Source organism: Diabrotica virgifera, chromosome 8 (assembly GCF_917563875.1).
Source record: "Diabrotica virgifera virgifera chromosome 8, PGI_DIABVI_V3a".
Lineage (NCBI taxonomy): Eukaryota > Metazoa > Arthropoda > Insecta > Coleoptera > Chrysomelidae > Diabrotica > Diabrotica virgifera.
In genome coordinates, this window is record NC_065450.1 from 116,855,058 (window position 1) to 116,870,117 (window position 15,060).

General features: G+C 31.5%; 1 protein-coding gene across 5 annotated transcripts in view; it reads left to right on the forward strand.

Moving 5' to 3' along the window:
* Positions 1–15,060, forward strand: part of LOC126889709 (protein FAM107B) — a 412,680-nt gene that overhangs the window by 292,857 nt on the left and 104,763 nt on the right. For all 5 annotated transcript variants that reach the window (XM_050658242.1, XM_050658243.1, XM_050658244.1 and 2 more), the window contains one exon: positions 11,383–11,554. In XM_050658242.1, coding sequence (XP_050514199.1) covers positions 11,383–11,554 — 172 coding nt within the window. The remainder of the gene's footprint in view (positions 1–11,382; positions 11,555–15,060) is intronic.

Genomic DNA, 15,060 nt, shown 5'->3' on the forward strand with positions numbered 1-15,060 from the left:
TCTTAAAAAATTTGCACAAACATTATACCTTTACATCACCCTCTACGATTTTTCAAAAATGTAGTGCAAACGATTACTAGGGGGAACCAAATCCAGCGAGTTAAAATACCGAAAATGCAATTTCAAAAGAATATAATTTGCTGTATCTCCGGATCAACTCAATGGATTTTGATCTTTCTTTTTTTAATTGGTATGTAATTTTTACGTACATCACAAATATGCAATTTGTTTATAAATTTATTAATTAATAAACAGTCTAATTTGTTTAAACAATTCTTAAAAAATATTTTTTTACAAAAATCTATTTTTTAATCATAGCATAATTAATGATCACAGAAAAAGTTAAAGTACACTTTAATAAATAAATGATTTGTATTAGATAATTATTTATTGAAGATAATTTATTTATTAAAGTATACCTTAACTTTTTCTATGATTAATAGGGATAGTATGATTAAAATCATGGATTTTTGGGAAAAAATTATTTTTTCAAAAATTGTTTAAACAAATTAGACTGTTCATTAATTAATAAATGTCTAGACAAATTACATATTTGTAATGTACAGAAAAATTATATACAAATTAAAAAAAGAAGATCAAAATATATTCAGTAGATCCCGAGATGTATAAAATGATAGTAGTTTTAAGTTGCTTTTTTTAGTTTTTGAACTCGTGCATTTGTCGGCTCCCAGCTCCCCATTCACTTACCACGACTAGTCACCAGTTAAACTACATTTTTAAAAATTCGTTTAAAATACCAGCTTTTCTAATATGTAAAATGTCTTTTTCTACAGACAATATTTTTAAAGTTATTCTAAATGTTTTTAAACTACAAAATTTCACAAATTGGCATTAGGATTTTTGACTATATTAGATAATCTTTTTATCGTTTTTTAGTACATTTTGATAGTATCAGCTTTCTACTTTCATTTGGCATATTCAGAATTGCCCTATCTTCATTATTTTCGGTCTTATGTTATTGCAAAATAAAGGTCTCTGGGATAAACAATTAGAATAACTCTTAAACTAATTAATGGATCGGTCTCAAATTTTGAGGGTTTGTTAAGTACCCCAATTCCAAACTGTGGGTGAAACACTAAAGTTCTAAGGTAGTTTTAGTAATAAAAGTTATTAACAAATAACGATTTTCATTTATTTTGCAGTTTGCGTAGCAACAAATTAACTTTTTAACTTTCAAAAATCGGCATTTTTAAGGTTTTTTAATGTTCTAAAAAATTAAATTTTGTAATTTTATGTCAACTATTTAGCTTTTGAAAGAGGTGCAAAAAATCGAAAAAATCGCGATTTTTGCACTAAATTGTTATTAATTAAAAAACGGACGCGAACTCTAGGCAGGAAACAGGTAGGTTTTCATCAAATAGGTATACAATAACTAAAAAAGTAGTCAGCTACCTGGATCTTTGAGTGTCCCGAACATGGTCTATTTCTAGCTTATTACCCTGGTCTAAGTGACCAAACAACAATAGGATAGATATCATTAGTTTTCATTTCCATAATAGTCCATGTGTGAGGCCTCTTTCGTATGAAAAATATTTCTGACTCAATTTCTTTGCGGATTCCTGTTCAAAAAGGTCCCCTTTAAATCAATCAGAACGGTGCCGGGCGTAACAATTTTTTAAACAAATTCAAAATTACCTTTTTGCTTCGAAAAATGTATTTTTAGGTTTCTTGAATGATTTTAAACAAAAAAAGATCTCTTGTCATATTTTTGAAAAGGATAATTTTCAAGCTATAATCGATTTAAAATCTGAAAAATGCGAAAATACGCATTTTCGATGCTTGAAAACTCTCAAGTTTCGATAAAAAGATCTTTTTTGTATAAGATGACCCAAAAATGCTAAAAACATATTTTCGGGGACAAAAAAGGTGATGTTTTGAATTTGTTAAAAAAAATTGTTAAACAATTTCTGCCCAAAAATTTCGCCCGGCACCCTTCTGATTTGTTTATAGGGGATGTTTCTTAACAAGAAACCGAATCAGAACAACCAGACACAGGCAGCATTAAATCCGGACCCAGGAAGTGTCACAGGTTTTCGAAACGGACCCTCAGGGAAACTAATTGGTGACCGCTGCTCTAGCAGGGCTGACACAACCCACAACCCCCAAAACGTTTAATGACAAGCAGGGTTGAGTGTAAGCCCTTTTTTAAGGTCGCTCAACTACCTTCTTAAAAATACCACATACATTTTTGCAAAATTTTTGAAGTTCTGAACTCGATACCTACTCCGGTACGGATTACGGTTTTACTTGATTTTTCCAAAAATACTCAAAAAATACTCTAAATTCTCGAATACTAAAAAAAATCAATTTGGCGTTTAATACTCAAAAAAAAATTAGAGTTTTGAACTCAGTACATACATAAAGGTTTCACTCAATTTTTTCAAACGTACTAAAAAGAAATATAATATAGATATGTTATATTTTTGAAAATGTGATTGAAACAACATTTAAAATGAGGTATCACTCACTCAACCACTGTTCAATCACAATATACACAATACTGTTTCACCGTACACCGTGTATAGGTAATTGTGAAATAGGTATATCGATTAACAGCTTAATTAGAGTTTATTCAACTTTCTACAAACTGAGTAAATGGCCAAATGGTATTATTTCTAATTGTACTTCCTAGTGTTGCAATCGCTTCCTAGTTTAAATTGTATTTGTAAGCTTTTAAAGTTTTTGTTACTATCCTAGATGCATTAAGCTCTATGCTGAGGTATACATTATTAATGAACTTATAAATGAGGGGATTCGGGTTTTTTGAGCGTAGTCTATTATAAAAAATCAATGGGAAAATCCCAATAGTTGGCTGTATACCATAGTTTAAAAAACCAATACAGAAGTAAAAACTTCGAGATGTATTCTGGTATAAAATCGTTTATTTAAAACTATAAAATGTCATGGATTGCAGAACGTTTTCGTTCTAAACAGAACATCTTCAGTGCCTAGAATGAAGTATTTCCACGTTAGTTTAAAGCAAAAGGTTAAAAATGTGACTGTTAAAATGAAAAATGTGGGAATACTTACATCCTGCCGAGTATTTTGAAACTAGCACACTGTAAATAGTGTTAACATCATCGCATATGGTTTACATAATGTAATATATTAAAATGTTATGACTACAAGTCGATGTTAATAGATAAAGTGGAACACATGCTAAAAGGGTGCCATGGTTCCCTGCTCGAAGATGCTAGGTACTTGCCAATTCAATGGGCACAGACCAACTGAGAAATTAGGAAGTGGATATAAAATTTGACAAGGGTGACATGACAAATTTATATCCACTTCCTAATTTCTCAGTTGGTCTGTGCCCATTGAATTGGCAAGTACCTAGCATCTTCGAGCAGGGAACCATGGCACCCTTTTAGCATGTGTTCCACTTTATCTATTAACATCGACTTGTAGTCATAACATTTTAATATATTACAGTATGTAAACCATATACGATGATATTAACACTATTTACAGTGTGCTAGTTTCAAAATACTCGGCAGGATGTAAGTATTCCCACATTTTTCATTTTAACAGTCACATTTTTAACCTTTTGCTTTAAACTAACGTGGAAATACTTCATTCTAGGCACTGAAGATGTTCTGTTTAGAACGAAAACGTTCTGCAATCCATGACATTTTATAGTCTTAAATAAACGATTTTATACCAGAATACATCTCGAAGTTTTTACTTCTGTATTGGTTTTCTATTATAAAAATTTACTTAACCAATAACTGTAGTGTAATGATTCAGTAGCTGTCAATTAAACCGTATTTTTTTACTCCACGACCATTTATTTATTATCGTCGATCGAGAAGAAACTGACACAGGGCATTAGAAACAATTCGAAACGTATATTACATCGAATTGTGCATTGGTCCTTCGAACATCCGCCCCCACTAGAGGGTTAATATAATTTAGTTGAAAATTGGTGTACAAAATGTCCCTCTCACAAATAAATTGTGAATTTTTTTGTCGTGTTTTTGCATATTTTGAGGTTTTTTATTAGTACATTATTTCACGGTTTTTGCGGTAAATTTTGAAGAACCGCTTGGATTGAGATGAAATTTGGCATACGCAAAGCTAACATGTCAAAGGAAAAAAGTGATATTGTGCCGATGTGTGCTTTCGCCCTGGGGTGACTTCCCCACTTGGGGGTGAAAAAATATATGTCAAAAATAAGTTCGGAAATAGATAAACTGACTAATTTTAAGTAAATTTTGTTCTATAGAGTTTTTTCGCCAAGTCAACACTTTTCGAGTTATTTGCGAGTGAATATGTTCATTTTTCAACAAAATAACCACGTTTTTAGACGGACTTTCGCAAATAACTCAAAAAGTATTTTGTCGAAAAAAACGTTCTTTGGAAAAATATAGCCTGTGAAAAAATAAAAAAAAATGGTGTACTCTTGAGGTCTCTTGACCTCGTAGAACCAGAGTTATAGCCAATGAAAAATAGGTTCATATTCGCCAAATTTCAAATAGGCTATTTTAACGTGAAATATCCAAAAAATAAAGCACTTTTTGTGGAAAACCTATTATAACTTTTTTAAAGTGTTGAAAAAAAGCTTTATTTCTGTTTTTATAAAAAGTTTCTAGCATCAAATTTAAGCAACTTACGCTCAAAATAAAGTTGCTCCCTTCTGTTTTGGCAAAAAAAAAATCGGGAAGATCACCCCCTAATTGGCAACCTAACTGAAATTAATCTTTACCGCTCCACAAATTATTTAACTTAAGTTGTGTTTATATGATATGTAAGTTTCATTGACTCAAAGTGCGTATTTTTGAAAACAATTGGTTTTAAAATAAAATTTTTAATTTTGAAAAATATGCTTTTTTTCAAAATAACTTAAAAATTGTTAGAGATACCAAAAATCTCAAAAAACAAAAAAGTCAGTATTACTTTTCTGAATAACTTTTATTTTTTGTTTTTCTGTAAGACAAAAATTGATTTGGTGTTTCTAAATTTGCGTACACTCGTGATCAGTGACTCGTTCAAGCCCTTTTAACTACAGCTCTTGCAAAAATAAGGACTTTGAACCGATGAAACTTACAGATCATATAAACAATACATACAAGAGTAAAGAAACTTGTGAAGTGGTAACGATTAAGTTCATCTGAGATACTAATTAGGAGGTGATTTTCCCGATTTTTTACAAAAAAAAAGGGACTAACTTTATTTTGAGCGTAACTTGTTTACTTTTGATGCTAGAAATTTTTTTTATAAAATAAAAATTAAACCTTTTTTAAATACTTTTAAATAATTTGTAATGAGTTTTCCCCAAAAAGTGCTTCATTTTTTGGTTATTTCACAATAAAGTATTCCATTTGGAATTAAACGAATCTGAACCTATTTTTCATTAGCTATAACTCTGCTTTTACCAGGTATAGAGACATAAAATAGACACAATTTTGTTCAATTTTTTACTGGCTATATTTTTGCTAAGAATGTTTTTTTCGACAAAATACTTACTTTTTGAGTTATTTGCGAAAAACCGTCTAAAAGCGCGGTTATTTTGTTGAAAAATGAACATAATATTCACTCGAAAAGTATTTACTTAATGAAAAAACTCTATAAAACAAAAGTTACTTAAAATTAGTCAATTTATCCATTTCCGGACTTACTTTGGACGTATATTTTTTCACCCTCCAGAAGGGGTGAAAGCCACACCCATGGCAAAAGCACACATCGGCACAATATCGCTTTTTTCTTTGACTTCTTAGCTATGCGTATGCCAAATGTCAATCCAAGCAGTTCTTTAAAATTTAGTGGTTTTGCAATATTGTAATGTTAAAGAACGTACTATATAGAGACCAAATTATAGAGAATGGTATTTTTGGAGTTCGGAACTCGATACTTAATATATTTACGGTTTTACTTGATTTTTCCAAATATACTCCAAAAATATTCAAAATACATACTCCAAGACTTAAAAAAGGAGGAGTTCATACTCCAAAAAAAATTTGAAGTTCTGAACTCGATACTTAATATCTGTACGGTTTCACTTGATATATATCTAAAAGTACTGAAAAGAAATATAATGTATGTGGTAATTTTGAAGAGGTGGTTGAGCGACATTTAAAATGAGGTATAACTCATCCTCCCTTTCCATTAAAGCTTTTGGTGGTTGTATCCGCCCCCGCTAGAAGGTTGATTAAGACCAAGACGACTTCCAAACTAAAGGTGGGACCATGATGTTAGGGAACAATCAGACACAATATAACTGAGGGAAACAAACAATCGTTGGTAGAAAGGGTCCACCCATGTAATATAGGTTTTTTATAGGGCTTTTCAGCAACAGATTATACACGGATTATACGAAATATGACAGAAGCTCGAAACAAATGACAATCGATGAAAAGCCCTATTACAAAAATACGCTTACGTTATTCGAGTTTTCTGAAGTCAGAACCCCACAGCGTTGACAAAACATTAAAATAGAAAATAATGTGAATTATTTTCAAATGTCAAGTTGACATTTGGAAAATACGGTATACGCTCTGAGCTTCGCTGGTGGCGCTCCTAGCGGATTACTAATTCAACTTTCACCGGTAATTTTTAAATTTATTATTTAATTGTTATCGCTTAATATTTACAACGCAAAAAAGTAATTAAATTGTAATCGATTTTTTTAAGATTTTGCTAATCATTTTGATGTTATAGAATAGAATAGAAATATGCTTTATTGTCATGAAAAATTTAACAATTTTATAGACAAAGCTTACAAGAATCATAAAAATAAGAACAATAACAAATAACAAATACAATTTACTAAAATGATATAAATCGTCTACATAAATAAAAATAATGAAGATAAACAAAAAAAAAACAGTAACAACCTATTGCAAAATTAAAAAAAAAATTTGCAAATTGCATAATCTACCTTAAGAAATTTAATAAGTTAAGTTAAGCTGCTGCATATGACACTCAAATATAGATTAAGATTATACTTATAAATAAGAATACTGTACTTTCTTAGTTATTGGTTAAGAAACTCTGCTGTTGAATAATATGGTCTTTCAGATAAATAGGCTTTAGTCATTTTACGGAACTTGGAGAAAGATGTTGCAGATTTAAGTTGTAGAGGGAGATGGTTGTAAAGTTTTTTCGCAGAATATAATATAGATTTCTTTACTAACTCACTGGACGGGATCGGTAAATAGATGTCAAAGGTAGAATTTCTGGTGGAATAGTCATGTCTAGGTCTTGCTGGAAAGACATGTAGATGTTTACGAATTAAGCAAACAGTTTCTAAAATATATACAGACGGTAGTGTTAGAATCCTGTGATCTTTGAAGTAGCTTCTGCAATGTGTTGTTCTTCTGAGGCCAAACAGATATCTTATTGCTCTTTTTTGTAATTTAAAAATAACATCAGATTGGGCAGCCGTACCAAAACCCCAAAAAGGGAGACCATATCGAAGATGTGACTCGAACAAAGAAAAATATGTTATTTTGGAAGAGGCTAAATTCATTTCCTTAGAAACAGATCTTATTGCAAAGCAAGCTGAGGATAGTTTCTTGCTTAACACATCAATATGAAGGGACCATTTCAGATTGCTATCTAAAAAAATACCAAGAAACTTTACAGAATCAACGATACTGATCTGGCTGTTATGAAGAGGTAAGGGTTGAAGAGCTCCTTTATAGGACAATGCTACTGTTTTATCTACATTAAAAGAGAGTAAATTTGAATCGGACCAAGATTTTATTGTAAGTAGATCAGAAGTTATAGTAGCATGAAGAGTTGCGATATTTGAGTTGCTCCAAGTGATACTGGTATCATCAGCAAAAAGAAAAACTTTGCCATCGATTTTTAAGCTAGTGATGTCATTAATAAAGATAAGGAAAAGTAGAGGACCCAATACTGAACCTTGTGGTACCCCACATACAACATTTTTGAGACTAGAGTCTGTATCATTTGCTCTAACCAGTTGTTTCCTATTATCCAAGTAAGATTGAAACCAGTTCGAAGAAATACCTCGAATTCCGTAGAAATCTAGTTTTTTTATCAAAATGTCGTGATTCACACAATCAAAAGCTTTGGCATAATCACAAAAAACAGTGGCAGTGTGCAGATTATTGTTTAATGCTTGATAAACCTCATGTAGTACAGAAAACATGGCATCTGTGGTACATTTATTATTTAAAAAGCCGAACTGATTTTGTGATAAAATATTGTTATCAACGAGAAAGGACATAAGTCGGGCTTTTATGAGTCTCTCAATAATTTTGGAGAGTACCGGTAGTAATGCAATAGGTCTATAATTGCAGGCATTTGATTTTTCACCACCCTTATGAAGAGGAATAATGATGGCCGTCTTTAGGCACTCTGGAAATTTACCTTTCTCAAAAGAATCATTAATTAGAGAGATGAGGACTCCCAACACACTGTCTGGGAGATTTGAGAAAATTTTTATGGGTAGTCCATTGGTACTACACGAAGATTTGCTTTTGATATTATTGATTGTCTGAATCAGTTCAGATTTATCAACCGGTCTTATAAAGAATGAATTCGAGACCTTTCCTGAATTAGGGAGATAGGAAATGGGATCTTGTTGTGACACAATAGTTGATGTTATATTTTTACTTACATTAAAAAAGTATTCATTTAGATTTTCTGGGTCTGGAAGGGAAAATGTTTGAGCTGTGTGAGTTTTTAAATGTTCTATTGATAAAATATGAATTTCTTACTAAGATTATTAGAATAATTTATAATTACATATTACGGAACAGTAAAAAAACTTAAATTCAGTATTTAAAACGTAAGTATATTTAAGGTAAAAATATATACCACAGCTTTGACCAACTAATATTTTTTATAATTAATGTTTTTAATTTTAATTTTAAATTAATCACTTTGACATTTATGTCAAATTTCTGGTAAAGGTTCACAGACTTGTCACTACTGGCGCTCGCGAATTTGTAAATATCCCCTCTACGTACGAGCTCACAGCGTATAGTCCGAAATGGAATTTTCTCTGTTTCGGATTGAGATTTCGTATTTCGCTGCACTGAGAAAGACATCTTGTTTAGATGCGGAAAGTCTTTTGTACGATTAAAGTTGATCAAGTGTGATGTTGTATTCTACAACGGCTCATCTACCGTAAAATATATCGTGAATTTTGTTGATTATACGTCATGTTTTGTCCTAGTCCATCGTCAAACTAGCAAAGACAAAAACAATTATTCGCGATGTAAAGTCAAATGATGACCTCGTGGATTTCGACTGAACTAGCATTGAGAGTGTTTTCAATGTCAAACGCTGAGCGCGCATGCATTTGAAACAAGTAGGTTCATTATATATTTTTACATGTTTTTTTACAAATATTATATACAACATTGGCGCCAACTTTTATTGAAAGGTGAAAATTCGATGTAGATTGCCCAATAATAATCAATTTAAAACATATAAAAATAAATAATAAATATTACTTACTTGTTTCAAATGCATGTGCGCTCAGCGTTTGATATTGAAAACACCCTCAATGCTAGTTCAGCCGAAATCCACAAGAGGTCGTTGTGACTAAACATTGCGAATACAATAAAATCTAAAGCTTGTCACGCACGGGAAGCTAAACTATAATATATATTGTAGATTTATTAGCGCAGAATGCCCCGAACGTATCCTGAACTTAGCGTTCTCCCTCTGGGTAAGTTCAGGATACGTTCAGGACATGTTCCGCGAATAAATCTATAATATATATTATAGTTTAGCTCCCCGTGCCTGACAAGCTTTATAATATACAGGTCATAAATGAAATCATATATTCTGAGACCAAAAATAGTTCGAATGAACCTAATTTACCTTAGTACAAATATGCACATAAAAAAAGTTACAGCCCTTTGAAGTTACAAAATGAAAATCGATTTTTTTGAATATATCGAAAACTATTAGAGATTTTTTATTGAAAATGGACATGTGGCATTCTTATGGCAGGAATATCTTAAAAAAGAATTATAGTGAAATTTGTGCACCCCATAAAAATTTTATGTGGGTTTTGTTCCCTTAAACCCCCCCAAACTTTTCTGTACGTTCCAATTAAATTATTTTTGTGGTACCATTAGTTTAATTCAATATTTCTAAAACTTTTTTGCCTCCTAGTATTTTTTCGATAAGGCAGTTTTTATCGAGTTGCAGCTTCTTTTTTAATATGTTTACATAAAAATTTTATGGGGATTTTGTTCCTTTAAACCCCCCAAATGTTTGTGTATGTTCCAATTAAACTTTTACTTCGGTACCATTAGTTAAACACAGTATTTTTAAAACTTTTTTGCCTCTTTGTATTTTTTCTAGAAGGCACTTTTTATCGAGATGTGACTTCTCTTTTAAAATGGTTCAAAGTATACCTAAAAATGTAAATCATAAATAAATTTTCATATTATTACCAAGTCTCCATAATCGTACTTAGCCATATACAAATATATGGTGGATTTGACAAATATTCAAAATATCTCGATAAAAACTGACTTTTCGAAAAAGTACAAGGAGGCAAAAAAGTTTTTAAAATATTGTGTTTAACTAATGGTACTACAATAATAATTAAATTGGAACGTACACAAAAGTTTGGGGAGGTTTAAAAGAACTAAATCTCCATAAAATTTTTATGGGGTGTCCAAATTTCACTATAATTTTTTCTTAAGATACTACTACCATAAGAATGTCACATGTCTATTTTCAATAAAAGATCTCTTATAGTTTTCGATATATCGGAAAAAATCGATTTTCATTTTGTAACTTCAAAGGGCTGTAACTTTTTTTATGAGCACATTTGTACCAAGGTAAGTTAGGTTCAATCGAACTATTTTTGGTCCTAGAATATGTGATTAAATTTATGACCTGTATTTTTGTTACACCCTGTATACAATAAAATAGTTTCTGTGAAGAATAATGCATTATTTTGAGTTGTATGAGTCTTGTAAAGAAATTGAGATTATTTTGATTTATATACCTACAAATTATTTCGAGTTAAGCCGTTCTTAAAAAATCCAGTTGGAATTATTTCAGATTATAAAAATGTCTCGAATATTTAGGGGTAGAATCATATTAAAATTAACTTCTGTCAAAAACAAAGAAGAGGGTGTATTATGGAAAGTCAAAGAAAGAATTTTCAAATGAAGGCATTTTTAACGATAATTTACTGCAGAATGGCAGTCTTTTTTAGTTTTTACACCTTTGTGAATTTACATCTTTGTGACATATGATTGTAAAAAAAAGTAAAACAATTTTAATAAAGAGTGTCTACGACCGAGGTACCGATATCCTTAATAGCTATGGAGCTTATTGTATTCTTCTAAAAACATAATTATGACATATAATTGTTATTTTAAGTTTTTTATTTAATTTTTAATTTTTTCTTCTTTGCAGTAAAGCTAAGAAAATTCGAAAAGCTATCCACAATGATTCCCGATTCAGATCGAACTTCTGAACCTATATTAAACGAAGGTGGACTGATTATACCCAAAAAACTTCCAAATCCTGTCAAGGAAAACATTGAACGACAAAATCTTCACAGGGAGCTATTATTTAATCAAAAAATGTAAGTCTAAACTTTAAGATATCCGTTTATATTATTTTTTAATTATTTAGTTCGTTTTTTTGTCGCCCAATTTTTTTGCAAAATTCCGATATATAACGTATGTTTTTAAAGTTTTCAGAAAATTTTAGATTTAAAAGTATTATTGGTAGAAAGCATTGGATCAAGTTGCCATTGGAAACCAAAGTTAATAAACAACTTAAACGATATAAACAATGCGTCAGTTTTGACAAATGCGGTTCGTTAAGATATCGTACAAACTTAATATTCGTCAAAGTATTTATCGTTTAGTTGGACATGTACCAAAACGCGATATTGTACGAATTTTTAGTGCTTAAGGTATTTCTGTGTCAACGATTTACCAGACACTTAAAGAGTGCGAAAATGGTATAACATGCATTAATTTGCCCAAAAGTGGAAGACCAAGAGTTTTAACTCCTGCTCGAGAACAGAGATTAGTTCAGAGTATGAAGAACCAATTAGGAAAATCTTTGCGAAATGTTGGCCGAAGATATAATGTTTCACGAATGACTGTAAGTGGAACAATTACTAGAAACAATTTAAAACGATATAAAAGAAAAAAAGCTCCGACATACACACCAGCCAAGTTAGAAAAAATTCTAGATGTTGCCTTGCATTGAAACGTATTCATTTTCCTGGTAAAATTCTCATTATCGATGATGAAAATTATTTTTCCACCTACCTCTACCGAAAGTTTTCGGACCTGATTGTAGGGAGCAAAGTTGTACTTTTCCTCCTTTGGGAGGAAAATATTTTTCCTCCCTAGGGAGGAAAAGTAAAAGTGACGTCATGGTATTCCATTCATGAAATATAACTTATTGACGCCCTGTACAATACCTATTTTCTATTACGTAAGTATCTATACATTTTAACGTTTATTTAAAAACACTCTGTGTTTTGCAGAATGGTAAAAAACAGTAAATTGTTATTCTGATTTCACAATGTTTACATTAATAATTTGACAGTTGACAGTTATATTGTAACTACTTGTTAGTTTTAGTTCTAATAAATTTTGTTGGTTAGTTACATAAATAAATTAAGTAAAAATGAAAAAACGACTTGTTATTTGAGGAAGGTGAAAAAACCATATGTATAACATGGGAGTAAAGAGCCTTTTCCTCCCTTGAATGATTACTGCCCTCCGCTACGCGTCGGGCAGTAAACTTCATTCTCGGGAGGAAAAGTAGCACTTTCCTCCCTTGTTATACAAATAGCTATTTCCACCTACCTCTACCGAAAGTATACTTTTCCGAACCTGATTGTAGGGAGCAAAGTTGTACTTTTCCTCCCTAGAGAGGAAAATATTTTTCCTCCCTAGGGAGGAAAAGCAAAAGTGACGTCATGGTATTTCATTTATGAAATATAACTTATTGACGCCCTGTACAATATATATTTTCTATTACGTAAGTATCTATATATTTTAACGTTTATTTATAAAACACCCTATATTTTGCAGAATGGTAAAAAACAGTAAATTGTTATTTTTATTTAACAATGTTTACATTAATAATTTGACTTATATTTGACAGTTATATTGTACCTACTTGTTCGTTTTAGTTCTAATAAATTTTGTTGGTTAGTTACATAAATAAATTAAGTAAAAATGAAAAAATGACTTGTTATTTGAGGAAGGTGGAAAAACCATATGTATAACATGGGAGTAAAGTGCCTTTTCCCCCCTTGAATGATTACTGCCCTCCGCTACGCGTCGGGCTGTAAACTTCATTCTCGGGAGGAAAAGTAGCACTTTCCTCCCTTGTTATACAAATAGCTATTGCTTTATCCAATTCCGAAAGGAAAGACAACGACGGATTTTATACACGCAATGTACAAGATGCACCGGACTAAGTTGGGTTTAAGGGAAAAGTGAAATTTGTCGATAAAATTTTATTATGGTGTGCCATCTCAGAAGCTGGTGTTTCACAGACGTTTGTTGGACGTGTTCGCGGTGAAGCTCTCAATGCTGACATTTATGTTGACAGGTGTCTTACAAAGCTTGTTCAATTTATAAATACATACTCATCACCCCAATGATAAAGTCATATTTTGGCCCGACCTAGCGTCATGCCATTACGCCCAGAGAAGGACAAATTGGTTAACTGCTCAAAATATAAATTTTGTTCCCAAGCGCGACAACCCTCCAAATGTGCCTCAGGAGAGGTCTATAGAAGAATTTTGGGCTGTTTTGAGTCGAATGGTGTACATATATTAATGGCTGGGAAGCTCAAAATGAAGATAATCTAAGGCGAAGAATTTTGCAAAAATTTCGTGAGATCGATATAATAGCAGTCCAAAGGATTGTTGCACATGCAAGACCAAATTTACGTGCCATCGAAGACCACGGACCTCTTTCTGTTCTATAATAGTTATTTATGAAGCAGTTCGTGAAGTATGCTTTTTGCGAACGCACGCGATTTTTAGAGCACGAGCGACAACGGAGCGAGTGCTATAAATCGCGTAAGTTCACAAAAAGTACTTCATGCACAGTTTCATATAATATTTTATCTACGATAAACAAATAAAAAAAGCTATAACTCTTCGTCACTGGAATTTATTTCTATTCTACAATTTTTAGAACTTTGACATTTAAAAATTCTAACTACTTTCAAACCACAAAACTGTCAAAACTTTTGTTGTAATTCATTGCTCATATTGTCATGAGCATGACAACGCGAAAGTTACAAACAGTGCGAAAAAGTAAATCTCATTTAAAATACATTGTTACTTCACGCACACTTTAAATCCTTCACGCACTGCTATATATAATGACAGTTTTCACAAACTAAAAACTTATACATAATATGACATAGAGTAGATAATAGTTATTTATGAAACAGTTCGTGAAGTATGCTTTTTGCGAACGCACGCGATTTTTAGAGCACGAGCGACAGCGGAGCGAGTGCTATAAATTTCGTAAGTTCGCAAAAAGTACTTCACGCACAGTTTCATACAATATTTTATCTACGATAAACAAATAAAAAAAGCTGTAACTCTTCATCACTGGAATTCATTTCTATTCTACAATTTTTAGAACTTTGACATTTAAAAATTCTAACTACTTTCAAAACACAAAACTGTCAAACCTTTTGTTGTAATTCATTGTTCATATTGTCATCACCATGACAACGCGAAAGTTAAGGATTGTCACCATGACAACGCGAAAGTTAAAAACAGTGCGAAAAAGTAAATCCCATTTAAAATACATTGTTACTTCACGCACACTTTAAATCCTTCACGCACTGCTATCTATAATGACAGTTTTCACAAACTAAAAACTTATACATAATATGACATAGAGTAGATAAATAGTATATTATTCAACGAGCATGTAATGATGGCTATTACTCACGATGATGAAGTTTGCGACACGAGCCGTAGGCGAGTGTCGTAATTCATCAGAGTTTTAATCGAAGAGTTACTGTTCTTTTATCGCGTTGTCTAGTGTTCTGTTTTGAGTTATTCAGTTTTTTATATGCTGTCCAGTTAAA